The sequence below is a fragment of the Pogona vitticeps genome, chromosome 7, assembly GCF_051106095.1.
Source record: "Pogona vitticeps strain Pit_001003342236 chromosome 7, PviZW2.1, whole genome shotgun sequence".
In the NCBI taxonomy this organism is placed as follows: Eukaryota; Metazoa; Chordata; class Lepidosauria; order Squamata; family Agamidae; genus Pogona; species Pogona vitticeps.
The window spans coordinates 33,179,785-33,207,004 of record NC_135789.1 but is presented as its reverse complement, the minus strand read 5'-3'; the positions used below and the strand labels follow the sequence as shown (position 1 = coordinate 33,207,004).

The 27,220-nt window shown below is 61.3% G+C and overlaps 2 protein-coding genes across 2 annotated transcripts; both read right to left on the bottom strand.

Moving 5' to 3' along the window:
* Positions 1-770: 770 nt before the first annotated feature.
* BLTP2 (bridge-like lipid transfer protein family member 2) lies at positions 771-23,163 on the bottom strand. Its single transcript, XM_072978699.2, has 39 exons — positions 22,906-23,163; positions 21,629-21,758; positions 21,388-21,437; positions 21,031-21,190; positions 20,794-20,912; positions 20,205-20,265; positions 19,334-19,520; positions 18,884-19,010; positions 18,216-18,340; positions 17,382-17,449; positions 17,115-17,263; positions 16,426-16,541; positions 16,037-16,200; positions 15,406-15,685; positions 14,795-15,000; positions 13,187-14,297; positions 12,141-12,332; positions 11,456-11,658; positions 11,226-11,344; positions 10,841-11,061; positions 9,927-10,117; positions 9,713-9,812; positions 9,322-9,527; positions 8,722-9,013; positions 8,236-8,393; positions 7,797-8,003; positions 7,253-7,352; positions 6,634-6,816; positions 6,062-6,183; positions 5,582-5,737; positions 5,350-5,471; positions 4,796-4,976; positions 4,288-4,374; positions 3,857-3,967; positions 3,601-3,736; positions 2,889-3,013; positions 2,372-2,473; positions 1,957-2,091; positions 771-1,334 (listed from the first exon to the last, which is right to left on the bottom strand). The coding sequence occupies exons 1-39, from the start codon at positions 22,977-22,979 to the stop codon at positions 1,152-1,154; spliced, it is 6,759 nt and encodes a 2,252-aa protein (XP_072834800.2). The 5' UTR covers positions 22,980-23,163; the 3' UTR covers positions 771-1,151.
* A 1,829-nt stretch (positions 23,164-24,992) lies between these two features.
* SDF2 (stromal cell derived factor 2) lies at positions 24,993-27,081 on the bottom strand. Its single transcript, XM_020803470.3, has 3 exons — positions 26,786-27,081; positions 25,860-26,056; positions 24,993-25,596 (listed from the first exon to the last, which is right to left on the bottom strand). The coding sequence occupies exons 1-3, from the start codon at positions 26,985-26,987 to the stop codon at positions 25,303-25,305; spliced, it is 693 nt and encodes a 230-aa protein (XP_020659129.3). The 5' UTR covers positions 26,988-27,081; the 3' UTR covers positions 24,993-25,302.
* Positions 27,082-27,220: the final 139 nt, after the last annotated feature.

Below are 27,220 nucleotides of genomic sequence, written 5' to 3'. Positions count from 1 at the left end.
GGAAAAAGTAACTTTTCCAGGCTTTCTCTTCTGGGGCCGAGAATGTTTGCAGTGGAAGAAGGAAGGAAAGCCCCCCCACCTTCATGAAAATCCTGTGCAGCGGGGTTCGTGGTTAAACTGTGGAACTCACTGCCACAAGACAGGGCCAGGGCTGTGTGTGTTTAGGTACAAAAGTGATTTTTAAAGAGGGGCAGGGGGGGGGAAGAGAAGGCCTGCTTGAGATCTAAGCCTCGGCGAAACAGATGCCAAGGACCCCCATTGGCATCAACAGCCATCAGGTGTTCGTCGGAAACTCCAGAACCCCAAAGCACCAGCCTCCGATCTTCTAGAACCTTAATTGTATTTTGAGGAGTTAGGGGGCTCTTTATAGGAAGGTTGAAGCCCATCTTTTGCACAGGGATCTCCAGGAGGGGTTAGGAACGGATCCTGCCCCAAACGGCCTACAGCGAAAGGTAAACTGTCACCTAGAATCGGCAACGTAGGCCCTGCAAGCTGCCCTTTAATGCGGGATCCAGCAAATTCCCTTTTTAAAAAAAATATTTCCGGAGACGGGTTGACGCAGCCGACACCAAGGCGTGGGCTCTTCGTTCAGAGGGGGAAAGCCTCCTCAGTGTCTGGGGGCGGGGGGATCCCGTGCACGCTCACGGGCCAGGACGGAGGGAGGGTGGCGCTGAAAGGGAGACACCGAGAGCAGAGCCGTGGCCTCCCCTGGCCACCAACAGTGGCTTTCGCTCCCCGAGCCCGGACACAACACGCAGCAGACAAGGAGCTCCAAATGATAAACTCTCTTATTTAAACTCTTTTTTTCCACCCTTCTCCCCACTTCCCAACGAACAATGCATAGACTGGGCCGAGACAACGCCCCCCCCCCCTTGGCGGCCGGCGGGCGGGGTCTCCCATCACGGTCCCTCCGAGTGCCCACCGTGGCCCCCGCCACCTCCCCGGACCGTGCTCGACCGCAAGGTGCCGGGAGCCCGCAGTTCACGACCGTCTCGGGGAGGCCGGCCTGGCCGAGCGCCTCCGCTCCTCCCGACTCCGGCCGAACGTTTTGGTCCCTCGTAGCGCCGACGCATCCGGGGGGGGGCAGCAGCCACGGGGCCGACCGACGGGCGCCCTCCCCAACCAGCGGGGCAGGTTTGCAGCTGGCGCGCTCACTTCCGCCGGCCAAAAATGGATTTTTTCCCGGGGTTCTTGTCGCCGACGCTCAGGCCGATCAGCAAGCGGGCCTTCTCGTCTTCCTCCTGCTGCTGGAGGTGGCCCTCGGATTTACTGTCCGGTTTGCCCCGGGACTCGGCGCCGGCCGCCGGCTTGAGCCGCAGTTTCTCCTTGATGACCTGCAAGGAGGAGGCAGGAGGTTGGCGCACCGGAAAGGTCAAGAAAGGAAAACCAGGCCTGGCAGCGGCTTAGCCACTCCTCGGCCATCGGCCTCACTCTGTTTTATATAAACTTACAAGTACGGGAATGTCGGTGCATTAAAGGGGTGGATGGTCTGGAGCTCCTTGCCTGGGATCTGGAGCTCGGAATTTCCTCTCTTTAAAATGTTAAGACAACAAGCTTGCCCGCAGGCAGGAGATTTTAGGGCACCGTCGTCCCAAAGCGGATCTTGGAGAAGTGAACTCTTTTCGTCGGTAACTTCTAGCATCCCTGGAACCAGCACGGCCTGTCTTTTGGACTGGGCTTCCCAGAGATGACCAGGCTGGTTGGATGCGTGGGGGAAAACAGCAGGCTTCGTCCCCCACCAACAAGGAACAGATCAACCCACCCCTCCTCGGCTACTTCTTGGCTCTTTTGCCCCCTTGGTTGCCTACGGCGAGCAGAGAAGCCGCTCCAAGCGAACCTGCGTGAAGCAGCCGAGGCCGGGATATTTCGGGGCTTTGCTAAGAGAGCGTCCCCCGAGCCTTCAGGCGGAGCAGAACAACCCCCCCCAGGCCCCTCCCAGGCCCGTCCAAATCCTACCTGGGCCACCAAAGCCTTGCGACTATCCCGTTTCACCGCCATGGCGAAATCCAGCCACGTCCACGTGTTGTTGTGATACTCAAGGCACGGAAGCACCAGGTTGAGATCTCCCCAGTCCACGCTGTTCTTCTCCCCCTGGAGGAGAAAAGGGATCAGGTACGGCACTGCCGGTCGGGGAGGGGGGAAGACCCTCTTATTCCCACCCTTTCTCTCCCCCCCCAAAGAAAAAACTCTTCCACTGTTGGTGACCACAGAGCAGAAAAGCTAAACTCAGTTTTTTCTCGGCTCTGGTCCTGCTTGGAGGCTTTTCTGATGCTCCCCCTAAGCAAGCCCAAAAGTTGGAAGAAGAACGGGGCACCCCCCCAGCTCGCCCTTTGCCTCAGATCTGCAGAGAGGACCCCCCCTCGCTGCCCACCTTGTAGCTGACGCAGAGGGGCACCTGCGGGATCTTGATGTAGATGAAGGAGTTATTCATGGCCGCCCGCTCTTTCATTTTGTCGATGTCGTCCACGGGGTACTGGAGAAGGAAAGGAGGAATGGCCGGAGACGGCGCGCGGGGGGGGGGCTTGGTAAAGCATCTCCCGCCCACTCCACCATCCGGGGGGGCATGAAGCAGGCCAGCCGTTCCGCCCACTCCCAAAGATTTACACCCACAGGCCTGTGAGGTCAGTCGGGCAAAGAGGCAGGGAGGAGGAGCCTGGGAAAGTCACCCCAAATACGCCCCCCCCAGGTCACCTGTGCGTCTCTCTCTCTCTCTCTCTCTCTCTCTCTCTCTCTCTCTCTCGGGAAGACATAGCCCCAAACACTGGCCATGCTGACTGGGGGATTACGGGGTACGTAATCCATAAAACGGCCCCTGTTGACAGTGACCCACAACCACTCTCCCGAATCCTCCATCCACAGCCGCCCCTCCCCCAAAACATGGCGCTTGCCTCGGGCGCTTTGCGGAAGGACCGCCGGACGCCGGACGTGCGGTTCAGCCCCTGCGCCATGCCTTTTCCGGGACCCAGGCTGTCGTCGGAGACCATCAGCTGCCGTGGCTTCACCACCGGCATGCCTGCAGAGGGCAGGGAAAGTCAGGAGCGTGTGTGTTTATGGGGGGGTGTGTCCTTTTCATAGCCCCCCACCTCCCCACTAAAGTCTGCCTGCCAGGAAGGACGCCCACCCCCCCCAAGCAGAGGAGCACGCAGGGAGAGGCGACAGGCAGGCTTCCTTGGCGCACAAGAGATTCAAGCCTAAGGGGCCATCTTCATCCATTTCAGGATCCCCCACCTACCCCTCAGAAAAGCTGCCCCCTGTTCTGACAGCTTTGTGGTTCTGCCTTCCCTCCTTGCAGGATAAAGGACAACCCACCAAGATAAAAGATGTGCACCATATTTTGGTACTATCTATACAAAGCGGGGTCTCTGGCTCCCCCTAGCAGCCAGTTCTGGTAACTTCACCTTTAGAAATCTACATTTCTGGGATTTTTCTTTTTATATTTTCCAGACCAGTGAATTAGCGGAGGGCCGATCCTACAGACATGGGGGTCCTACTGTATTTAAAGAGACTCTCGGAGACTATTCACAGCTTTAGGGGTCTGTGCGCGTGTGGCTCACACACGCGTGTGGGGTTGAGCGGAGGAGGGATCCCGGCGACGCTCACCCGTCGTCACCAGCTTTGACTTGTCCTCTTCGTCTCCCACCTCCTCCTCTTCCACGTTGCGCCCGGGGAAGAAGAAACCCATCATGCGGTGGAAGAACTGGTGCGTCAACTGGATGGTGAGGGGCACCACGTTGACCTGGAGGGGCCCAGAGAAGAGGGAAAGGACCTCCAACCCTGATCAAGGCTCCGGTCGCCAAATCCGACCCGCTCCCTGTAAATGCAGTCCCCCTTTCACAGCCCCCACAGCCCAGCTCACCTCAAAATGCTCCTTGATGGAAATGCCCCCCACCGGCGGCCGGACTTTGCTGAAAATCCTCAAGGCCAGTTGGCGACCGGACTGGCAGGCGCTTTGCGGGCGGAGGACCACCTGCCGGGGAGAACCGGCGAGGTGACCGACTGGGGTCGCCCACTGTCCCCCGTCCCACCAGAAAAGGATCATTGAAAGCGAAAGGAGGACACGGAGCAGGCTGGGCCAAGCACACCCCTGGAGAGCGCCATCGGCAGTCCTTGGGGGTAAAGGCGCTCTGCCCATGCCCCGAGAAAGCGCTCAACCCCAGGGTGAAATCACGGGGGCTCTTGGTTTTCAGGCGGTTCGACGCTGCTTCCCCCAAGGGGAGGGGGAGAGCGAGTGGGTGCAGAGAGAGTGGAGGGGTTGCTTAGCTCCTGCCCCCCCCCCCGATAACTCACCTTGTAGACAGCATTCGGGAGCAGGTTGTTCATCGTGACCCAGCCCAGCTCCAGAAGGTGTTCGGCCGTGTCGTCCGACTTGTTGATCTGCTCGAACGAGCCCCGGGGAAGAAGGGGAGGGAAGGAGGGAGAGTCAACCAGGCTGAAATAACTCATTACAAGTGATGGCTCTAATCAGTTCCTCCTTCTCCAATCATTAGGGCATAAGATTCTCAATGAACAAGGGGCAGCTCCTTTTCACAGTAGTAACTAACCATTTAGTAACTTCATGGTTAGCTAGTTACATCCAAACTACGCTCTTGCTTTGGAGGCCTGGGAGCTGAACTACTTTTTTAAAGTCACTTTGCAAGTTCTGAAATGTTGCCCCTGTGGGTTCTGCCCTCCCTTCCCCAGAGGCCAACGGGGGGGGGGGGGAACGCGGGAGAGTGGGGGGGGCAGGAGGTTGACTTTTGTCCCTCCTTCCGGCCTCATGGCAAGTCAAGCCGTGGCCCCAAAGGATCGGGCCCACCTTGCTGTAGAGGAAGCGCTGCAGTTCCAGCTCGGCGATGCCCAGCTGCCCGTCCTCCTCCGTCAGGCGCCAGCGGGCCTGGGCGAAGTAGAACTCCGTCCGGCGGGCCACCCCCACGTCCTCCGGCTGCTTCCGCAGCTCCATCTTGTTGGCTCGCTGGAGCTGGAAGTCCTTAAAGCACCTACGGGGGGAGAAGGCGGCAGGGGAGACCCCTTGGAGACGCGCCCGGAGAGGGTGGGGGGAGAGCAGGACTTGGAGGGATTTGGGGAAGCGGCGGGGGGAGCATAGTGCCGCCTGCAGCCGCCCGCATTATCGGCTTCTAGCCGAAGAGGCGGAAAGCACCCCAAAAGAGTTTCGAGCCTATGCAAGGCCTTTGCCTTCGGGAGGGCAGGAAAGAAGGCTCCCGGGGGGGGCGTTTGCTGGCAGATCCAGACTCCAAGCCCCGTTCGCCCCCAGCCCATAAGCTGGCCGGGGACGATGGTGGCTTGTAGTCCGACACAGGAGGGAGCGGAAGCAGGAGGGTGTCGGATCCCACCTCGTTTCCGGAGGGATACCTGATGAGAATATTCAGCTCCTCGCTCTCCTGCTGCAGCTCGGCTTTCTCCCGACTCAGTTGCTGCTGCAGCTTCTGGTTGTGATCCAGCAGGCCCTCGTTCCGGCCATCATCCTGCAGGGACTGGCAAGGGAGGGAAGGGCCGTCGTCACCGCCGGGCGGCCCTTCTTCACCTCCCCACCCCCCTCCCCAAGGGGGCCCCGACAGGAACAGCCCAGCAGGCAGAGAGTCACCTTCAGGACCGTGTACATCTGCTTCTCCAGGAGCCGGATCTGGGCCACGTGCTGGCGGACGGCCTCCTGGAGGTGCAGGATGCTGCTCCGCTGCTCCTCGGGGTTGCTGGAGATCTCCAGCTGGAAGCGGACGCGCTGCTTCTTCTCGCTGTGCTCCTGAGCGAGGAACGAGGGTGAAGAAAGTCCCCGTTTCAGAGGGAAAGGGGTCTCGTCTTCTTACCCAGACGGGTAGCCCCCCCCCCCGACCTCCGTCTCACCCATCAGGCCTCGCAACCTCTTGCGGCAGGAAGTTCCCGCCTGGATGTCTTTCCAACCTCCCTCTGCTCGGCGCCCATCGATGACCCGAAGTTTCTAACCCAGTGCCAGGGTCTGACCCGGGAAGGCGCATCGTCCCTCTCGGCAACTGTCGGTAGCCCACCATTGCCGGCACACCCAAGAAACACACACACGCACGGCCCAGGCCTCCCGGGGGGGGGTCACCTTGCGCTTGGGCTCCACGTGGAGGAGGAGGTTGTTGACGATGTCCAGGATCATGGCGTACTGGGCTGGATTGGTGGAGATCTCCAGGTCGTGGTGAATCAGGGTGAAGGTGTCCACAGCTCCTGGAAGGAGAGGAAGAGGGAGGGGACCGGGGGGGGGGGAGACGCCGGTCAGCCACAGCTCTGGCCGGGAAGGGCAGTTACGGGCGTGAAATCTCGAAGGGAAGACCCGCGGTTTAAAATGAAGCTCACAAGGCCCATGAACCTGGGTTCAAATCCTGCTCAGACCTGGAAATCCATGGTCGGGAGGGCGTGGCACTGGCCAAACCCCTCCCTGAGCATCCCCCTTCACCTACAAAAAAACACATCAGGGTCCCCGCAATTGGGAAGCGCCTCATGGGCAGAAAATCCCATTGGCCCAAAGGGGTGCAGGGTTTAGCCAAAGTCGCGCTACATAGGTGGGACGAAAGGGGTGCCAGCGGAATGAGCCTGATCCGCCAACGTGGGGTGTCCTGCAATGCTTCCCCTCCTCCCCGTTTGGCCGGTCCCCTCCCCCCAAACCCCGACACACACCTTCCTGCTTCTTCAGCAGGTCCTCCTTCTCCGGCTGAGCGGGCAGCTCGGGGGGCTTGATCTGCGTGGCCAGCTCGGGGTCGATGTCGTGGCTGTAGCTGATGTAATACATGCGGCAGCTGCAGCGCGAGATGATGCGCTGGACCTGCTGGGTGGGCCGGACCTCGTGGGGCTGGTTCCAGTCTGGTGGGGCGGATGGGCAGGAGAGGGGCCGAGGCGAGACAGAGGGAGAAAGGCAGGCAGGCAGACGGTCAACCAGCAGGGCCGGGTCGGGCAGAGAAAGCCTCAGGACTAGAGCAGGGCAGCCGGACGGGGTGGACCCTCCCACACCGGGGTAATACCACCCAGGGGTGAGAGCAGGTGCTTGCTGGAGGGCCCGGGTTCAACACCCCCCCCTCCCCAGTATCTCCAATTTGAGGCCGGCTCCTTTCTGTCCAAGACCCAGCCGCCGGCTTTCTGCTTCTGTTTCTCAGAAGCCAAAGGATTTCGTAACCCTTTTCCGAGACGATCCTCCCCTCCCCTCCCCACTCTCTCCAGTTCTGCCAAAACCAGACAGATGCTCGGCTCCTCTCTGGGCCCGGGACGGGTCAAGCGTGGTGCCTCGTGATCGTGGGCTGACCTGTGGTGGTGCTAACCATCCCGCCCACCGCCTGCCCGCTCTCCATCAGCTCCTGCACGGAGTCCAGGCTGCGCTGGCGATGCTCCTCGATGTTCTTGACCTGGAAACGGAGTCGGAGGGCGGGGGAAAACTCTGAATGGGAAGGTTTTGGGGGGGGGGAGATGCAAAACCGGTCCCCGCCTGCCTGCCTGCCTGCCTGCCTGCGAGAGAGGGGCCACCTGATCGGCCCGGAAGCCGGAATTCCCTCTTGGGAAGGCGGAGCGCAAGGAGGTTAAGATTCTAGTCCACGTGATTCTTAATAAAGAGACAGTTGAAAAAAGAAACACCGGGAGAGACCTTTTTAAAGGACGGTCCCCTAGTCAACGTAAGCTCAGGATTAGGGCTACTTTCTTTGGCCTGCTAAAGATCCTGACTCCCGGTTAGCATCCCCGAGTTGGAAAAGGCCCCGGGGAGGGCAGGGGAAGAGACAGAACCCCCCCTCCCCCCCCAAGCCGGCCCTCCCTCCCCAGCCCGCCCTCCCCCACGGCTTTGCTGCCGGGCCCACCTCCAGCCACAGCTGGACATCCTCGTGCTCGGAGGGGCTGCTCTCGGTGGTGGCAAAGTACTGCATCCCGTCGAGCAGGCAGGTCCAGGAGGTCTTCTGCTTGAGGGTGTCCCCGTACCAGGCGGGGTGGTGCTGGCACTGGAGCAGCTGGGCCTTGGCGGCCGAGACGATCACGCAGCCCTCCGTCTCGGCCCCGCGGAGCACCATCTGGTCGGGGGAAAGTGAGGGGGGGCAGGAACGTGGGCCGCTCAAGTCACCCTGCCGCTTGGGGGAAAACTTCTAATCTTCTCGGGGTTGTGGGGTGGCGCTCACCGTTCGCACAACCCAGCAGAAGCTCCCTGGTTTGTTCTGGGAGGGGAACTGGTTTTTGCCGAGCCGAGGAAGGATGCCTCCCACGGGGGGGGGGGGGGCGTCGAGTCAGGGGGATCCCGTCCCTTACCTGGCAGTTGACCAGCTCGACCAGGCAGTTGCGGTTGTAGATGTCGTCGGTCTGGCAGGCGGCGATCCCGCACAGCTGCTCGCTCACCCCGTCCTCCTCTTCCGTGAAGACCACAAACCGGTCGGTCTCCTCGATCAGCTTCTGCAGCATGTAGGCACCTGGGGGGGGGGGAGCAGAGAGGGTGGGGGTGAGGAAAGAGGACGGGGTGGGTTGAGGCCCAGGGCTGGGGACGCTGTCGGGAGGGGAGGGAAGAACTGGCCCAAGGTCATTCTGTACATCTCCGGCTCGGGAGGATGAGAACCCGGATCGGCAAAAGTCCGCGACACCAAGCGAAGACCCCCCGGCCTCACTCCAGAGAGGCCCGGACCGCGGACTTTATCCTGCCTGTGTCGTGGACGCCTGTTGCCCCCCCCCCAAAGCCCTCAACAGCATCGGAGGAGAGGAACCCCCGTCTCCCTCTTCTCCCTCCCCTCCTTTCCGCCTCACCTCCGGAGGGGCTGCGCTCCGTCCGGCCGCCCCCAGCAGGCACGATCTTCCGGAGGGGCGGCTGGTAGGTGGAGGGCCCCCTCTTGAGCTTCTTGGCCGGCAGCTGGGCCTCGATCTTGAGCCCCTTCAGGGCCTCGGTGGAGAGGTTGCGCTTGAGGACGGCCGCCTTCTTATACCCGTCGTAGAGGCCAAAGGCGATGTCCCGGTTGGTGGTCGTCCAGGAGGCACGGAGGTCCACGAGGTGGAGCTGGTGGGTGTGGAAGGCCCCGTCGCCCTCGCGCACGGACAGCTCCTAGGGGAGGAAGGGGGGAAGCCCGCGCAGGACACGCACCCCGGGGAAGGAAAGCAAGTTCACGGAACCGAAACGGTTCACAGCGCAATCTTGGCCTCTCTAAGCGCGGCTGAGACAAACCCGAAACACAAACACCCCTTTCTGAAATCTACTGTAAATCATATCCTTTTTGATTACGCTGCAAGAAACTTTTGGGGAAATCTTTAGAGGGAATCTTGTTAAGGGACCCCGGATCAAATAAGCTCTTTCCAGGAGCTCACTTAGGGGCTCCTTGTCGGGAGACCTCCCTCCCTCCACCGGCGCCTCACCTCCTCGGCCGTGCGGAGGCTGTGGCGCTGGTAGGTGAGGGAGGAGAGGCTGAGCAGGTGGGTCTTCTTGACCAGGGCGTCCAGGCGGGGGTCGGCGGCATTCTCGTCGCCGGTGGAGGCCATGAGGTGGACGGTCACCAGGCTGAGGTCGCTGACCATCTGGGTGATGCTCCACTCCGAGATGAGGCGCCGCATCACCGTGCCCGCTGCGGCCGCAGAGGAGGAAAGCGAGTGGGTGAGAGGGAGGAGGGAGGGAGGGAGGGAGGGAGGGGGAGGCTCATCCGGGGAAGAGGTCTGTCGAAAAAGGCCCTTTAAAAGCCCCCCCCCACAACTCTGGAGGGGCTCAGCCCGAGTCGGTGCTTCTCCTTTCCTTTCGGCCCCGGCTGCTTACCCTGGGGGATCAGGCGCTGCGTGCCCCGGGTGAAAACATGCCCTTGGCCACACTCTAGCTGAATCCCACGTTGCTGAGCAAAGGAGGCCCAATAGTGTACCTGGAGGAGGAGGAGGAGGAGAACAGGGTGGGGCACAGGTGAGAGAGAGAGAGACTGAGAGAGAGACGGGGAGGGGGAAATTCAGCTTTCAGGGCCTGGCCCTCCCCCTCCCACCTGGAGCTTGGGGAAGAGGGCCGTGAAGGAGAGCTGCCGGTAATGCTGGCCCAGCTTCTTCTTGACGGGCTTCAGGTTGCCGAACAGCTTCCCGCGACAGATGGGGCGGGTGACGCTGGTCCAGGTGGCCCAGAAGTTCTGCATCCAGCGCAGGGTGCTGCTGTAGAGGAGGATGCGAGGTTGGGATGGTTCTGCAGGGGCGTGGGGGGGGGAAGAGAGAGAGAACGGAGAGACGATGAAGCCAGAGATCGACCTAGGAGGGGAAAAGGGAGTCCAAACAGTTAGGGGAGAGCCTGGCTCCCCACTGGGGGACAGATGGAAAGCAGGCCGGCCGCTCCGGAGTGCTGTAGCACAGCAGCGCTGTAGCGCATTAGCTAGTCATGAAAGTGCTTAGAGGAAGCGCCGCAAAACCATTGGCTTGCACCAGGAGGCAAGGCGGAGATGGGCTTTGTTCTCCCAGGTAGCTGTGCCACATAAACCAGGCAATGGGAAGCTCAGAATAGAAAAGCATCAATAGGTAGGACACAATCCAGAAAATCCCACAAGAGCAACGAGGTTCACAACCCAATGACCCCCCGATACACCACCAGGTAGCCAAACATTTGCAACCGAGTGGCATACACGGGTCTCCTCCTGTGGATCTTCATAACAGCCCTGTTAGGTAGGACAGAAGCATGACTGGCCCCTCCCAAGGCCACCCAGTGAAGTTTCATGGCTCGGGAGGGACTGAAACCCTTTCATGGGACCCCCCTTCCTCGAAGAATCGGACCTTCACCTCAATCTGGCAGTCCCGGAATCCAGCGTGGCTTTCCTCCCATGCCAAAGCGGAGGCCGCTTGACCACGGGAGCAGAAGGAAGACACCCACCCGGCGCTGGCGAGCACACACACCCCTCCCGGGGCCCGTGGTCCTCACCCCCGCTCGGCCACGTCAAGTCCATGCGGATGGAGAGGTTGATGTTCTCGGAGCGGAAGGCCCGGTAGGAGTCGTACTGCTGGCCCACCGGCACCTCGGGCAGGAACTGCGGGGCCCGCAGGACCACGCCGTGGTGGTCGTGGGGGTTCCCGTGGCAGAGCCAGGTCAGGTCCAGGGTCATGCAGAGCTGGGGCAAGTGGAGGAAGCAACAGTCGTCATACCTGCCGGGAAGAGAAGACAAAGGAATGTTCGGGGGGGGGAAGCCCTACCCCACCCCCACCCCACGGGCTGCACCCCGAAGGAGGAGGAGGAGGAGGGCCCACCCCGGACTTCTAAACGTCTACGCCGGCGAGGCGTCGCTCCCGGTCCTTAAACGGGCGCTCACTTGGATGCTGTCCGGACGTTGACGTCCAGGTCCCCCTTGAAGACAAACTGGCCGGGCCGCCAGTGGAAGTCGAGGCGGCTCCACTCCCAGTGCAGGTTCTCCGTCGTGTTGTACGGATCCTGCGGGGGGGGGGGGGGCAAAACCCCGGGGGTGAGAAAGAGGCCGGGGGGGGACCTCCCACCCGCCCGCAGCCCTCATATCCCAGCAAGGCGGCGCTCCCGCGGCCTCACCTCGGTGGCCACCTGGTGGAGGTTGGCCTGCTCGATGGCCATGTGCCAGCTGCCATGGAGGAGCAGCCGGCTCTTGTCCCACCACGGCAGGGGCGGGCTGGGGTCCTCCGAGGGCTTGGTCAGGAGGTCGACGGCCTGGCCGATCAGGGTCCAGGCGGGGTCCCAGCACGGCCCCCAGACGATGGTGTACTGGTAGACCTCGGCTGCGTCGGAGGGAAAGAGGGGCCAGGCTGAGCTGTGCCACCCCAGAGGAGGGACAGACTACGACTCCCAGAATCCACTCCTCCTGCTGGGGATGCATCACACCCCCCTCCCCCCCCAAATTAAATCCCCCAAGCTCCAGTCGGTCACATCCGGTTATCTTTTTCAGCCAGGAGCCCATAAGCTGAGAAAGCCGCCACGCGAGACAGGAGCGCAAGGAGAGCCACATCCCCCAGCGGGGTTTCCCAGCAGCAACTGGGGTTCCGGGGTAGACTGCCACCAGAGCTGAAGGCTCTTGCACGGCCAGCCTCACCGATAGGACCACGGCCACCTATTGATTTTAAAACTGCCTTTTAACTGCAATTCCCGCAGGCCAGCCACCCCAGTCCCATTTTGTTCCCAGCGGTGAAGCTGCCGGGGTAAAGGACAGCGTCCTCGGTGCAGCATTTGAACCCAGCACCGCCTTCAGGCAGAGATCACTCACAGTGGAAGTCGTGGTAGAATTTCAGAGGCAGCAGGTTCCTCTCCACGGCCGCGTCCCCCCAGGGCGCCCCGAGTCTCAGCACCTGCCGCCGCCGCGCGCACGGCGGTCCCCGTTGCTCGGCTCCCGCTAAGCGGCCCGAGAGCTTCCAGTCGCGGATCTCGAAGAGGTACCGGGGGTAGTCACGGATCCGCACTGCGAACCGAAGAGGGAAGGAAAGGGAAAAGGTGAGTCCCCGTGAAACCCCCCCACCCTCCGTGGCAGTCCCTCTGGGCTGCGACAAGGCGAGAAAGTGGGGCCCGATCTTCCACCACCCCCAGCCAGCAACCCATCTCTGACTCCTCTTCCACTTTCCATATTTTCCTCCCAAGCACTCCGCTAACATCTGGTACAGATGTTCGCGCTCTCTTTTCCCCTCTGCCCCTCCTCTTCCTATAGAGAAACAGCAACGAATTACTTCGGGGAAAAAAGTAACTCATGGCCACCACTCCGTGTTGCTTAAAGGCACAACTCATCCCGCTTTCGAAAACATTTAGGAATGATACAAGAAAGGCAGGAAACTGGAAAGTTTCCTGATCTTTAAATGACTAAAAAGCAACCAGAAACCGTTACAGGTACTTGTAAAGGAACTTCCTTCTTACAGTAAAAGCCATTTCCTTCTAACTCATACTCTTGAAATGCAGCTCCATTATTTTAAAAAGGCCATTCTGAACAACTCAACATTTGCCAACTCTGGCCTTCCAAGTTCCCACCGGGAGCTCGCACGCAAACAAAAGACCCTTTTCACGCTGCCCGTTGAAGAGGAAGCGGAGAAGAACCGTTTATACTAGACAGCCACACGAAATGCATAAATATATTTGCTGGAGTCTAAAAAACCACTGCCTGAGTTTGTTCGCTCTCCTCTTCCCTTCCCGGCTTGTCTTTTTTATTCTCGTGCTATGCCATGCAAACGGCAAGCCTGCCCAGAACTACCGTTCCCAGCAAGCTCTGGGGGCGAAGAACCAGGGAGGGTCGGCGCCCCTTCTCCCCCCCCCCAGGCTGAAACGCACCGAAGAAGGTCTTGGCGCTGCCTTTCACCATCCGGCACCAGTGGGTGATGAGGTCCAGGCCTTCGGGCGGGAAGGGGCTGGCGGCGTCCAGCTCCCGGATCTGCTGGGCCACCCTCTCGGCCCCGTGGAAGGCCTCGTCGGCCAGGGCCGCCAGCTCCAGGCCGCCCACGGTCCAGGTGAGGAGGGCCTTGCGCATGGGGGTGTTGGCGTAGAGGCGGTGCGAGCGCTGGATGTAGATCTCGATGTTCCTCTTCTCCAGGGAGGCGTAGAGCTCCTCGATCTTGCGGGCCGGCAGCAGCTCCCCGTGCTGCTTGCGCAGGGCGGCCACCTTGGCGTCCAGCAGCTGCAGCCGCTTGGTGCTCTCCTGGCTCTCGTCCTTCATCAGCTCGTAGTTGTCCCGCAGCTTGACCTCGAAGACGTCGTCCAGGAAGACCCAGGAGAAGTGCTCGATGCGGAGGAGCAGGTCCGGGGGGAGGGCGGGGCGGTCGGCCCCGGGAACGTGTCCCCCGCCTCCGTGGAGACCCTTCAGCCACTTCTGCACCCCCAGGGCTTCGTCCAGCGTGGCCGAGAAGTCGTACTGGTAAGGGAACTCCACGGCCACGCTGGCGCACGAGAGGGCCCAGACGCGGTTCCGCAAGGTCCCCAGCGAAGGGAACGGCCCCCGGTGCAGGATCATCTCCTCCAGTTCGGGCAGGGCTTGGAACTCCACCTCCTTGAAGACAAAAATGCTGTTGCCGTCAAAGCCGGCCACCAGCCCCGGGCAGTAGGCTTGGAGAGAGGCGGCGTGGCGGCTGAGGGACACCCGCTCGGCCACCAGGCTCAAGTACCGGCTCTCCGAGACAAAGGCCGTGACTTTGAGGGCGCTCAGCTCCAGCGTCAGGCTGAGAAGCCGCCTCGGAGGGCCGGCGTCACCTCCCGGGGGCCCGTTGTCTGCGGCGGAAGCCCGGTTCTCGGGGTCTGCCTCTCCGGGGGCGGGGGAGACGCCGTCGGCTGGCGGCGACAGCACGCTTCGCAACTTCTCATAACACCGGAAGGTGGCCAGGAGGTGGTGGAAGAGGCACATGTGGTGGGAGGGGCTCCAGAGGACGCTCAGGTTTTCCCCGCACTGAACCTGCAGCGGAGAAAGAGAAAGAGGAGGGAGGAAAAGGCTCAGGCGAAAAAAGAGGGACACAACCTGCCTTGAAAGGATCAAGAGGACTAGAAACTTCACACTGTTCTAGCTCTGATGTGGAGCTAAGCAGGAGAGCGTGGGAAAGTCTCTCCCCGCAATGCCACAAGATTTTTAAAAAAACTATTAAGAGTCAACAATCTTCTTTTTAAGCACCTGCAAAAATGCTAGCCACTTAAGTCTGCTGTTTCTGGTTCCTTCTGTTTTCAAAAAAAAATCCACCTAAACCAGGAGGCTCATCGTGTGTAAGCTAAAAGAAAAAAATGAGCCCATCGCGAGCATTAAAGCAACTACCGCCTTGAAACTTATTTGGCTGTTGTGCAAGAGAATGCATACTCGTTACAAGACCAAGTCTGGCAACTCTGCAAGATGACACAGAAAGAGAGAGAGAGAGAGAGAGAGAGATATTCCCCCCCCCCCCCGCCAAAGAAAACAGGTACCTCCAGGGAGCGGATGCTGCTGCTGTAGGTGAGCGAGAAGGTGGAAAGGTCGGCCACCGGGCTGGGGATGGCCGGGGCCTTGCAGCACGGCTGCATCTTCTCCGTGATGCTCTGGACCAGGGCGAGGGCCACCCCCTGGATGCTGACGGTGGAGCTCTCGGCGCTGCCCAGCATGGTCAGGGTGTCCACCCGCAGCTCCGCGGCCCCTGCGGCGAGAGAGAACGCGGCTTTCAGACAACCGCCCCCCGCCCAAGAGGACCACGAGGACTAGAAACGGTGGCTGCGGGGGTCCTCCCTTGCACGCCAAAGGGGAAACGGGCAGGTAAGGAATGGACGAGGCACCAGGGAGCGAGAGAGAATCCTCCTGGGATTTAGTCCTCCTTCCCTACTCAAGGCGTAGCTCAACTCCAAGAAGGGGAGCATGGGTTCCCTTAGACCAAGGGCACCCATTTTCCTGCACCAGCACAGAAACCTCCCGTCTAGAAACAGGGCCGGTCGCTTTCTAACCTTGACCGTGGCTCCTGGGGGAGACACTGGCAGCTTGGCTGGCGAGCGGCCAAGGGCTCCCCCCCCCCCGCCCCCGCAGCCAGCCAGCCAGCCAGGGTGCTCACCTGCCAGGGCAGAGAGGGTGAACAGGTTGGCGTCCTCCACCTTCAGGTCGACCTTCCAGAGGATGCCGGGCTCGTCCCCCCGGGGAAGCGGCCGCTCCTCGTCCAGGGGCGCCGGGACAGCTCCCTTGGGCCCCGGGCGGAAAACCAGCAGCGTCAGCACCCGGGAGAGGCACTCGGCGCAGGTTTCCGACGACTCCGCCTGCAGGCCCCGGAGGGTGACGTCCAGGAAGAGGGTGTCCGCGTGGGAGCTGGATGGGGCCACCGACTGATTGTAGCTGCCCTGCGAGAGAGAACGGGCCGGGGAGAGGGAAGACAACAACAACAACAACAACAACAACACACCGCGCCAGAGTCCAGAACAAGGGCCATTTTGGACCACAACCCCCAGAATCCCCAGGCTGCCATCTCGGAGATTCGAAGGGCGGCAATCCAGGGAAGGAAAGCTTTTCCCAGGCTCGGCCTGCCGCCCACAACGCCGTGGCTTCACGGGTCTCGCTCTCTTCCCCACCCCAGTTGAACATGCAGACGGCAGCCTCAGCCCCTCGCCCACCCCTGCCCACCCCCAGGATCCGGCAGGTGTCCCCCCCCCAGGACGGGCACCGCTCCCTTGCATCTCGCGCGCTGTCCTTACCTGGAGGCTGAAGGTGTCCAGGATGAGGGCCTCCCCCCAGACGTGAGTGTTGGGCGGGTGGGGGGCCTGCAGGATGTGCGAGTCAGGGCCCACGCGCCAGCAGAGGTGGTCCAGGGACAGGACGGCCCGCTGGTGGACGCTCTGGGGACGCAGGTGCTGGTAATCTAAGGAGCAGAGAGGGCGCGCTGGGTGGCCGCCGAGGAGGCGAAAGGCGGGGAGGGCTGAGAGGGGCCACGTCCCCCTGAAGGAAGGGCGCCTTCACCCAGCACCCATCAGCACCCCTCTGCCTGAACCCCTCTAACATCCTGTAGTCTAACAGAAAAGGGAAACCCGCCAGATCAAGCAGCGGCCACCGGGAGGGGGGGGCAGGAAAGGGACGCCGTGCTTACCGACCGAGACGGAGTTGACGCCCAAGGCAAACGGGGGTGTATCCCCCAGCTGGACCGAGACATTGACGTTGGAGACCGAGACGCTGAGGATGACCGTGGCCAGGATCTGCGGCATCCTGCGTCGGGGACAGAACGGGAACCGGGCTTAGAGGGGGGGGGGGCGGCCCTGCCCCGTGGGGAGATTGCTTTCGAAATCTGACACCTTCTGGACTCCTCTTGCAAGCTTCTTAGGACCGCTCGGCTCCCTCTGGAACCCTGGCACCTTCTCGAGGAGGAAGAGGCTGTTTTTAAAGGGGCTCGGCTCGCCTTCCGGCACCGGAAGGGTTTCGGTGGCTTGGGAGCTGCCGGTACGGCAGAGGTAAGAAATAGTTTAATGACATATACAGCCACAGGAGAACTCTCTCTCTCGGACAAGCCTCTGGAGGCGCGGAAAGGATTTTTGCTCTAAAAGGTGGCACGCCTGCAACTCGCTGTAACCTCCGACTCTTTTTCTTAAGAAAGCAAAGTGGTATTTTGGTACCAACGGCCTTTAGCCTTGACGTGGGTGTTGTAAAGTTTCCAGATGTTTGGAGCTTGCTCATCTTGCTGTAAGCTCACCCACCGACCCCGTCTTGGGTGGGGATGATCAAAGACAGGAAAGCACCAAGCGGTACCACACACACACATATATATATACACAGACCCCTTACCTCTTCTCTCTGTCCCTGGCAGGGGCCGGCAACCCCGCCGCTTGCCGGCCCGAGGCCAGGAGGCTCAGCCACTGGGAGAACTCCTGGTGTCGGTAGTGGACGATGCAGGTGCTGAGGACGACGGCCACCGAGACGTCGATGGCCATGACCTGCCGAAGGGAGGAAGAGACAAGGTGACAGGCCGACCAGTGGGGAGGGGAGGCCCCGGGGGCCGAAGGGAGGGAAAAGAGGAGCCGGGAAAAGGCCGGGGGGGGCGCAGCCGCTCACCTGCACGTTGGCCTTGAGGGAGCTCAGGCACACGATCCGTTGGCGGCTTTGGGAGAGCAAGAGGCCGTCTGTGGTGGGGAAACAGAGGAGGCCAACGGGGATAAAAAGGGCAGCTTGGCCTCCCTTTCCCCACCCTCCCTCCATCCATGGCCGACAGCTCCTTCGTGGGGGGAAAACCTGTGACACCCCCCCCTCGTCCACTGCCCCAGACCTTACAACTGCAGAGAGGTGGAGATGCTGGGAGTTGTAATCCCAAGCAGAGTAAGGTGTGCAAAGGCACCTCTGCCCGCATTCATACCTGGATCCTAAGGAATGCCACCACCCCCTTTTCGATTCCTAGGCTGCTGGTTTCATTATCTTACTGGCTTGCCCTACTTTCTAAGGTGGGCTGAATAACTCCATTCATTTATTCCCGTCTTTGTTTCCATGAGCTATTTTAAACGCATCTTCACTCAACCACAGTATGACAGTATGAAAAATATTAAACGAAACAACTAGAAATAAAGATTTTTCACCATGTATTTATCAGGACTTGCCATTAGAGGGAGCCAGAGACCATGTTCTGTATTACTGTTGGAACATACACCATGTTCTCTGGTTCCCCCTGATGGCCAGTTCTGGTAATACATTATGAAAACACTTTTTTTCTATGTGTTTTTTCTTTTTCTTTTACCATGCTATGTACAGTATAGTGTTCGCTGTTATCCCCAGTTTCCAGCATCTGCTAGGGAGACTGGAACCAATCCCCTTACGACACAGAAAGTCACAGAGGTCTTTTTTTCCCTTCTGAGGCTCCACCGCGGAATATCCTCCATTCCCCTCCCCCACGCTTGCCTTCCAGCGCCAGTTCCATGCTCATCTGGGGCAGGTCACAGGTCGGGGTGAAGCTGCGCAGCGGGATCTGGTCCCTGTCAGACTGGTACTCAAACTGCAGCCGCTTCAAAGTCCAGGTGAGGTGCCTGCCGGGGGGGAAGCAAAACCGCCGTCTACGACCCGCTCCCACCCCGAGCCCTGGGGAGATCGGCCGCCTCTACTCCGAGGGCCGCCGTGGCACACACGGGCGTAGTTTGGTGGGCCTCTTTCCCAGCCGGGGAGGAGGAAACGGGGCCTTTAAATGCCACATACATGCTTTGTGCACCTTCCCTTTTTATAAAACCAACGCATGGTGGTAGTCCTCAGTTTTGGGGAAAACAGGGCTGTTTTAAACAGAAAACCACCTCAAAGCCACTGACCAAAGGCCTCTCTAGGTTCCGGCCAGGACGGTCTTGCAGATCGCCCTGGAGAGAGAGAGAGAGCGGGCCACGAAACCGGGCACCTTCTGCATGTCAAGCGGGGACGCCATGAAACCCGCAGGCCACAGGGGGAGAGGCAGCCGGGGCCCATCTTCTCCGCCCCTCCCAGGCCAAATATCGGCCAAAGAGCACCAGAACGGAGCGTGTGAAGCCAGAACACCCCCCCAAAAAACAACAGACGTTTTCCTGAGCAAGGTGCCTCCCTTTTACCTCTTCTGGCTGTTCATGGAGAGAACCAGGCTGGTGTTCTCCAGCTCCACCTTCACTCCTGGGGGGACGTGTCGGAGGCCGGCCGGTCTCAGCCGAGGGGGTGGCGGTTCGGAGGACTTTGCTGGATCTATAGAGATGGAGAAACACGTACATAGAACAGAGGCGGGGCGGGGGTTTCTCACCCGAATAACAGCACCAAAACCTCCCCCCCTCTCCTCACACCCCTTTCCTTATCTTTTCCCCGCTACCTGCCGCAACATCGCGCAAGAACGAGCCCACCCTCTTTCTTCGTGGGCGACGCCAAGCCGCAAACTCGTTCCAGAGGTCCCAAAAATTCCAGCTCCCTCCATTAAACCCCAAAGAAGTCCTTCAGCAAAAAACGTGGGGGGGGCACCTTGAAGAAGGGGAAGGGCTGGGCTCCCCTCTCCCCCCCCCAACCGAGGTCTCCACCTGTTGTCTCTCCGCCTTGGCCGGGGCCTCTGACGCGTTTCAGGAGCTCGCTGTGAAACAGGCCCTCGTGGAGCTCGGCGTGCAGGCTCCGCACCCCGAGGCCCACGCCGAGCAGCTCCCGCTTGCTGGTGCTGAGATCGAAAGAGACGGTGAGCGCCAGGGAGAGCTCGGCCAGGCAGGCGTCGTCCTGCGGGAAAAGGAAGGAGCTCGGGAGCAACAAGGGCCATTTCGTTGACATCGACACCCGATGGGAGAGGGTGCTTTGTCTCTGGCAGACAACGGGCCCCGTCTTGCTCAGCACCCTTGGCGAGGACAAAAACACCCCTCCCGGGCCCTGTGTCAGGGCTCCCCCCCCCCCAGATGAACCGAGCACTGGTGGGACTCAAACCCAGGGCCTCCTCTATGCCAATGCCGGTGGAGCTTTTCTCCTGAATGACAACCCACAATTCCAGGAGCAGAAACTGGTAGGAGGGCAAGCGTGGTGCGCTCGATTATCTCTCCCCAAATCTCTGACTCTCCGGAGGCCGAAGAAAAGCTTCTGAAAGCTGATCTCTAACAGCGTCAGCTCATCCACGCTGGGTGGACCCAACACGTGGCCGGAGGGCCATGGCTTTTTCTGGTCCTCCGCCCAGCGTTTCCCAAAACTGTATTTTTAATTTCCTTCCTGATTAGCTCTAACTGGGAACCTTCTCAAAGGGACAGACGGGAGTCTGGCACCCGGGAAAGGCCAAGCCGTCGGCGTGAGCGAAGGAAGGGCCGGGTTTTAGGCACTTCCTGGATGACAGCACGCCGAGCGGGGGGATTTGGGGGGGGCGTCGTAGCCCCTATAGCTCTGGGAAGGCGGCCCGCAGCCCCTGCTTCGCCGTCTCACCTGGCGGCTGCTCTTGAGGATTTTGCCGCTGACGTGGCCCAAGGTCACCTCGCAGGCCGAGCTGGAAGGGGACGAAAAGAGAGGTCAGGCCGAGCCAGAGAGGGGAGAAAGCGGGCACGGAAAGACAAACGCCACGCCCACCATAGAAACCCAGCTCTACCACCTAAGCTCTGTGGGGAAACTGGGCGGCTTGCCAAATCCCCGCCCGCCCGCAGCGCTACGGAAAATTTGCACCTGCCTCCATTAGCGAGGTTTGCAAAGAGTTAGGCCTGGCCCAAGGAGAGGGTCAGGCCGGGCAGTTCAGGATCAGGGAAACACAAACAGGAACAGAAGAGGCTATGAGAAAGCCCCTAGTCCTCATGTTTCTGTGGGAAGAAGCGATTTCAATAAGAAACCCGCCTGTTTTATTCAAGGTTTTCTCAGTCCTCCCCAGAAATGCTGTGCCATGAACTTGGGGGGCAGAAGAGTCGGCGGAGAGAAAGGATGCAGGATAAGTTTCTAGTCCTCACAGTTCCTCTGGACACAGTACTGCTGAGGGGGCTGAATCAGGAGCCCTCCGCTCCTCGATCTTCTCAAACAGAAGGCTTACCTTCTGCCGTTGCCATCCAGCAGGATCCGGCCCCTCGAGACCTGGACGTGCCACAGGGAGTCGGAAGCGGCCGCGTGCAGGACCATGACGTTGACGGAGTCCACGTGCAGGGAGCAAAGCTGGGAAGACATCGGGGTGCCCGTGAGCACAGCCACCTCCCAAAAGGAGGAGACCCTCTCCCCCAGCCCAGGCGCACTGGACACACACCCCCGCCCCCGCCCCCGCCGGCGGTCTCACCTGGCTAAGCAGACGCAGCAAGGAAGACCCGAGGGAGAGGGCCTTCTCCGGCTTGCCTTCCTCCCCGGCTGGAAATTCGGGGCTCAGCCGCTGGAGCCCCGGCGCCTTCTGCAGGTCGAGACGGACGCGCACCTCACCGAAGCACAGCGCCAGGTAACGCCTGCACGGGGGGGAACCACCAGCGCCATCCGCTTCTGTTCGGGCTCGTCGGCGGATTGATCGGACACCCCCTCCCGCCGCGGTCTGGCTCCGCCAAGGCGGCCGGAACCAGACTTCTGAGGGGTCTGGATCCCACCCCCCAGGAAGAAGCAGCTGAAAAAAAAAGGGCCCCCAACCCAGCCACACTATCCTACTTACGGCAGATTTTGGCTGAAAAGCTTGCTAGACAGGAAGACGCCGTCAATCTCCTAGAGCGGCAGAGGAAAACACCGACGGGAAGGGTGAACATCCGGGGGGGGGGAAGGGTTCTTTTGCTCCCCTCTACCCATTGACAGATCGCCCCCGGGCGATCCCAGGCTTGCCGGGGGCGACCAACCCAAACGGTCGCTGGTCGAAGCCTCGTTGGGGTCAAGTCAACGCGAACCTTCGCGGTACCCACCACAGTCGTCTGCTGCTCCTCCTGGAACTTCAGGCTCAGCGCCCGGATCGAGAAGAGCCCAAAGCGCATCTTCAGCTCCGCCTGGAGTTGTCGCCGGCACCAGTTGGCGAGCAGGAGGTAGAGAATCCACCTGCGGGAGCCACAGGGCGAGGGGGAGGTGAAGCCTCAGCCATCCGGGGGGGGTGCGCTCAGCAACAGGTAGGTGAAAGGGGGAGGGTATTTTAAAGGATCCGTTGGGGGGGTCCCATTTGGCAAAGCGGGGAGCCAACTCTTTACATTGGGGACTCTTGTCTCCCGAGAAAGCAGTGGGGCCAGCCCAGAGAACGGGGGGGGGGGCTGTGATTATTCGCGGGGATTTCCCTGCTTTTGAAGGGTTTTAGGTGGGGCAGGCCCATAGGATCCTATTAAGGTTTTAATTAAAGGTTGGGGGGGGTTTTTGGTGCCTTTTTCTTTCTTCAAATAAGCGTGCAAGCTGCCTGGAGCCTTAAATATCAGCGGAAAAGCGGGGTATAACTGTTACATAAATAAACCCAATAGAGGCACAAGTTTAGGGGGAAAGGAAGAGGCACGCCAGGTGCGCACGCTGGTGAACGGGGCGGTGGTGGGGGTGGTGGGCAGGGCGCTCACCTTGGGAGAAGCAGCGGTGAGGGCAAAGGGACCACCGCCCGCCCTCGAAAGAGACGGAAGAGGAGGTCAGGCCAGGGTAGGGTAGGGTGGGCTGGCTGGCTGTGGGGGGGGGCAGATGGGACGGGACTGGACGGCCCCACCTACCGCCATCCCTCCCTTCTTGTCTCTCCCCAGGTGAGGAGGGAGGCACCACCTCGCCACACCTGGAGGGGCACCGGATCCGGAGGCACCCCTGAGAGGCAGAGGGGGGGCACCTTGGTGGGTGGGCGCAGAGGGGGGGCCTTCCCCCAGAGGGAGAGCTTGGCCGGAGCTGCATCCGCAGAGGGGGTCGCTCCCCAGGGGCCCACCTGTGACTCCCGGCGGGGCAGGTGCATGCCGAGCAGGTGGAAGAGGGGCCGCTGGGGAAGGCGGGGTGGGGGGCCTTCACCAGGGGAAGCGGTGGCCCACCTGGGCCCCGGATGGGGGGGGCACCTTTTTGGGAAGGCGAGCAGGTGCCCCCCCCGGGGCCTGATCCGGCTTGGCAGAGGGGAGGGAGGGAGGGAGGGCAAGCCCTGAGGAGGGGGAGGGGGAAAAGCTGCAGCCCCTTCCCCACCCACCCACCCACCCCCAAAAAAAGCCACGCCCGCGCGCGCCCCCCCGGGGCTGCTCACCTGCCCAGCCAAAAGCCCCCCAGCAGGACGGCCAGCCCCACCAGGAGGGCGCCCAGCTCCGCCGGGACCCCCATCCGGGAGGCGGGTTTGGAGAACCCGCGGGTTTAGCGGGGGGGGGGGGGCGAAAGGCTCGTCCCCGCCGGGGGTCTCGCCCGCCCAACCGCCCGTCACCGGCGGCGCCTCGGGCAGGGCCGGCGGGAGCGCGCACGGCGGCGGGGGCTGGAAGAAGGGAAGGGAAGGCAGGAAGGCGGGCGGGCGGCCGGGAGCGCGAGAGCGCGCGCGGGCGCGCCCCCGTGCAAGGCAGCCATTGGCCAGCGCGGCGTCGGAGGAGGAGGAGCCGCGGCCCCGGGAAGAGCGCGGGGGGGGGGGAAGTCTCAAAGCGCGCCAGCCTCCGGGTGCGCACAGCGCTCCTCGGCGGCGCCTGCTGACCAAGGCTCTCTCTCCTGCCGTCTCCATAGTCCGGGGGGGGGGAGGCTGTTGTTGAATCTCTCTCTCTCCCCCCCCCTTTCTCTCCCTCTCGACAACAACGTGACCAAGTTCCTCTTTTAAAAGAAAAAAGGATGCTCTCTGCTCGTTGTTCCTCTTTCAAAGGCCCCGCGGGGACCCCCTTTGGTTTCCTGGAGCACAGATTGCTGTCTCTCTCCAGAAGGCAACCACCGGGATTAAGGAGGGCTGCAATGTCTCGCCTCCATCCTTCCCTTTTCAACCGCCCAGAGAGTGCTGGAAGCCCTGTGGGGCGGCCTAGAAGCAGCACCCTTTGGCTTTGCAAATAAGAGAAGGCCGGCGACGTTGGCTGCTGATTTTCCCGCGTTTCTCTCTGGGGGGGCCCTTCGCTTTCTCCAGGCAGGTCCGGAGATTGGGTGTCCTCCCCTCCCTCCCAAGGCCTGGAGGACGACAAGCCACGACGAGGAACTTTGTGGGCTTCAGGAAACAGACGGCCAAACCCCACCAGCCTTCTGCTGGCTCTCTCCAGCGAAGGGACCCTTGACCACCCCACAGGGAACCCACAGCTCTGCAGGCGGGCGGCTGCAATGTCCACAGACCTGTGGGTTTGCCTTTTTCTCTTCTTCGTCTTGCTCATCCTCCTCCTCTCCTTGGGCATGCTGGGAAAGGTAGTTCCCTAAGACCTGATGCCCACAGGGAGTCCCGAGAGTCCAAACTGATGCACAGGCGATGCAGCTGTTCCTTCCCCACAAGCCGGCCGCCCTACTCACAGCCTCGGTGCTTTTTTCTCCTCTGCTGTGCGGCACCGACTCTGATCCCTGGTTTCTTGGCTGCACAAACCAACACGGCTCTATCCGGGCCATATGAAAACCGACCTGCCTGTCCCGTCGAGATCATGCAGGCTGGGACACCCCGTGTGGTTTGGGGGTGGCTTCCCTTTTTAAGTCAGGGTCCACCGGGGAGCTTCAAATGTTGGAATTAACTTGTAAAACACTTGCCCCATGGACCCCAGACTTCAGCGGGGATTGTCCGCACTGGGGGAGGCAAGAAAGAAGGAAAGGATGCACCAGAGGCGCAAGTGTGGGGCCAAAAATACACCCCACTTTAGCCTAACCTGGTCACTAAGCCAAAAGGAGGCCTTTTCAACCTTTTAGGAGGGGGAAACGAACCACGCAAGAGGTAGGCAATGGCCTGGCCGTGTGGCTCTGGAGCATCTCCAGAGGGCCTGAGGCTCCCAGTCCTCAACACATAGCTGAGGACCACCAACAAGGCCAGGGAGGTGGGCCGGATCCAGCTGTGAAGTGGACGTTTTAGCCAGCTGCTATGCTGGCCACACCCCAAAGTGCTTGGAAGAGCACTTGAAGTATTTGCTGTGTGTGTTCTTCACAAGTGAGGAACGATTACCATCATCCTTCACGGACACCCCCCCCCAAGAATCTTCAGACGGGAGAGCCTGCGGGACTTAAGGGGGGATCACAATTTTATTTTCTTAATGCCTTGTCCTACGAGAGCAGCAAAACCAGGAACGCCCACCTGAATGGCAAGCAGAAGAAACGCTCACCCTGTGAAAGAAACGCAGAGAGAATCCTGTTCCCACCCAGAGCGCAGGAGGAAGGAAAAAAGGCGCCCGAAAACCCACCGCATATGCTTAACGACCGTTGTTTATTTGTGGCTCCTCCCCAGGCACCCATATGCTTGAATATCAGCAATAGAAGGGGCGTGGGGAAAAGGGGGCAGGACCAAAGGGGAAACACTGTGATGCAGTGAAAACACTGTGGTGTTGTTGTTGGAGGCACACGGTGGGGCCTGGAGCGCCCATTATCCCAGGACAGCGGGAGTGTCCTTGCATCTCTGCAGCCCAAGCGGCGCTTGCCCTCCTCTGGGGATCATCCGGGAGGTCCAGGTGGGGCCGGCCTGCCCGAAAGGCCCAGCCAAAGGAAGGAAGGAAGAGCGTCACAGTTCAGCGTGGCGGGTCTCCTCCGGCTTCCCCAGCGGCTCTGAGGGCTTCATGAAGATCCCTTCCATGGCCTTCCAGTAGCAGTCCTGGCTGGAGTAAGACAGGCCGTGCACTTCACGCTGGCCGTGGATGGGCCGCCCGTACTGCTCGCCCGTCACCGAGAGGAGGACGTCCGTCGAGGAGTGCTTGAACCGCACCTCGGCACTGCGGTCCCAGTACTGCCCGCCGCACAGGACCGTCCAGTCGTCCAAAACGTCCCCCTCGCCGTCCTCCCCGAAAGCACTCACCTCCTGGGGGGGGGAAGAGAGAGAGGAGGAGGAGGGAGGGAAGAGGAGGGGACACAAGGCCAGGGTGACGTTGTCGCTCTGAGAACAGGGGCAACCTCCGTTCCAGCCTCCCTGGCTTGGTGAGGGTGGCCAAGCGGCTCTGGGCCTGGCGTTTTCTCTCTTCCCTCGGCCTGACCTACCTCGAAGGGCTGTTGTGACAATCAACAGGAAGGAAAGCCAAGCACACTGCTCCTTTCCTCCCTCCCAGGCCCCCTCCCACACCTCACCTGGTTGCCGGAGAGGGGCGAGGTGAAGTGGTGGCTGTGGAGGTTGCGCCCCGTGTTGACGTGGGTCAGCCGGATGGCCTGGCCGCACTTCACGGGGGTCCCTCGCTCACACACGGTGGACGTTTTGCCTCGGACGCGCCAGTAGCTGTTGCCGTCGTCCACAGCCGTCACCCCCGTCACCGACTGCTGCCCGCTGCCTGCGGGGGTGGGGGGGGAGACAACAAACACAGAGGCTGGGCTGAGCCCGGGCAACCGCGCCGGATCGGTCCCTCCTGCCCCCACGGAGGAGGGCCGTCTTCCCTTTGCTGTGGTTGTGCCAGAGGAGGGCGGGTCGCACCCGGGGTAGGGGGTGGTCCTGAATCAGAGCAGAGAGCTTGCTAGACGACCATTCCCATAGTCCCCCTCCCATCACGCGGGCTGGGGGATCCTAGGCATTGTAGTAAATAAAGGAAAGGAAGGTCCGCCTGCCTCTTTCTGACCGCAGGTAATCCACTGGCAACCCCCCTCCCCATTCCCTGGTCACAGGAGTAGCATGCGGATGGCCTGGGGGATTCTGGGCACTGTAGTCCAGAAACAAGAGGAATATCCTCAGACTCTTGATCCTGATGCATGGGGAGGAATCCCGCTTCCCCTCTGGGCATGTGCAGAGTGACATTTCCCTCCCACCCTCCGCAGTCCCCCCCACACCTCCGGGTGTCGGTGGTTACCCCCCAGGGCAGAGCTTCCTGGACTATAGGGCCCAGAGTCCACCACCACCACCACTCCCGGCCTGCTGCCTAGGGGATACTGGGCTTTGTAGTAAAAAAAAAACACCCCACACTCCTCCCAAACCAAGGAACGCCTGGGTTCAGACCCTCGACGGCGGGCGGAGTAACTGAGGACGCCCCGCCCCCTGAGCATGTGCAGAGTGCCTCCCTCGCTCGTACCGGAGCCGTATCGGACGTCGTGGGAGTGGAGGCGGACGCTGTGCCGGGGGTTGAGCAGCTTCACCACCGACCCGCAGGTGACGAGGTCGCCCCCGCCGCCCGCCTCGGACGTCCCGGCCCCGGAGGCGGCCCCCAGGCCGAAGAGGAGCGCCGCGGCCCAGAACCGGCACCGGCCCCGCCTCGCCGCCGCCTCAGCCGCCATTTCCTCCCTCCTCCTCGTCCCCCCCTCTCCCCGGGGGAGGGAAAGCGGCCAAACGGAAGCGCCGCCATGGTCGGGGCATAGAGACGCGGGGGGAAAGAAAGGCAGAGCGGCCTCCGGCGCTTCCGCTTTCCCCCTCCCCCTCAGCCGCCATTTTGGCGAGAAGCTGTGGGGTGGCGCACCATAGAGAGGGAGGCGTTCCTCATCCCTAGAAGAGCCCCGCCCTAGCGGCCATC

Coding starts and splice junctions, on each gene's coding strand:
- BLTP2 (XM_072978699.2), bottom strand. CDS start 22,979: ATGGGGGTCCCGGCGGAGCTGGGCGCCCTCCTGGTGGGGCTGGCCGTC. Junction 18,341..18,883: donor TCCATGAACAGCCAGAAGAG/GTAAAAGGGAGG, acceptor CCCCCCCGGCAG/GCACCTCACCTGGACTTTGA. Junction 2,092..2,371: donor CCCTCTGCGTCAGCTACAAG/GTGGGCAGCGAG, acceptor TTTCTCCTCCAG/GGGGAGAAGAACAGCGTGGA.
- SDF2 (XM_020803470.3), bottom strand. CDS start 26,987: ATGGCGGCTGAGGCGGCGGCGAGGCGGGGCCGGTGCCGGTTCTGGGCC. Junction 26,057..26,785: donor CGACGTCCGATACGGCTCCG/GTACGAGCGAGG, acceptor CCACCCCCGCAG/GCAGCGGGCAGCAGTCGGTG. Junction 25,597..25,859: donor CGCCCCTCTCCGGCAACCAG/GTGAGGTGTGGG, acceptor TCCCCCCCCCAG/GAGGTGAGTGCTTTCGGGGA.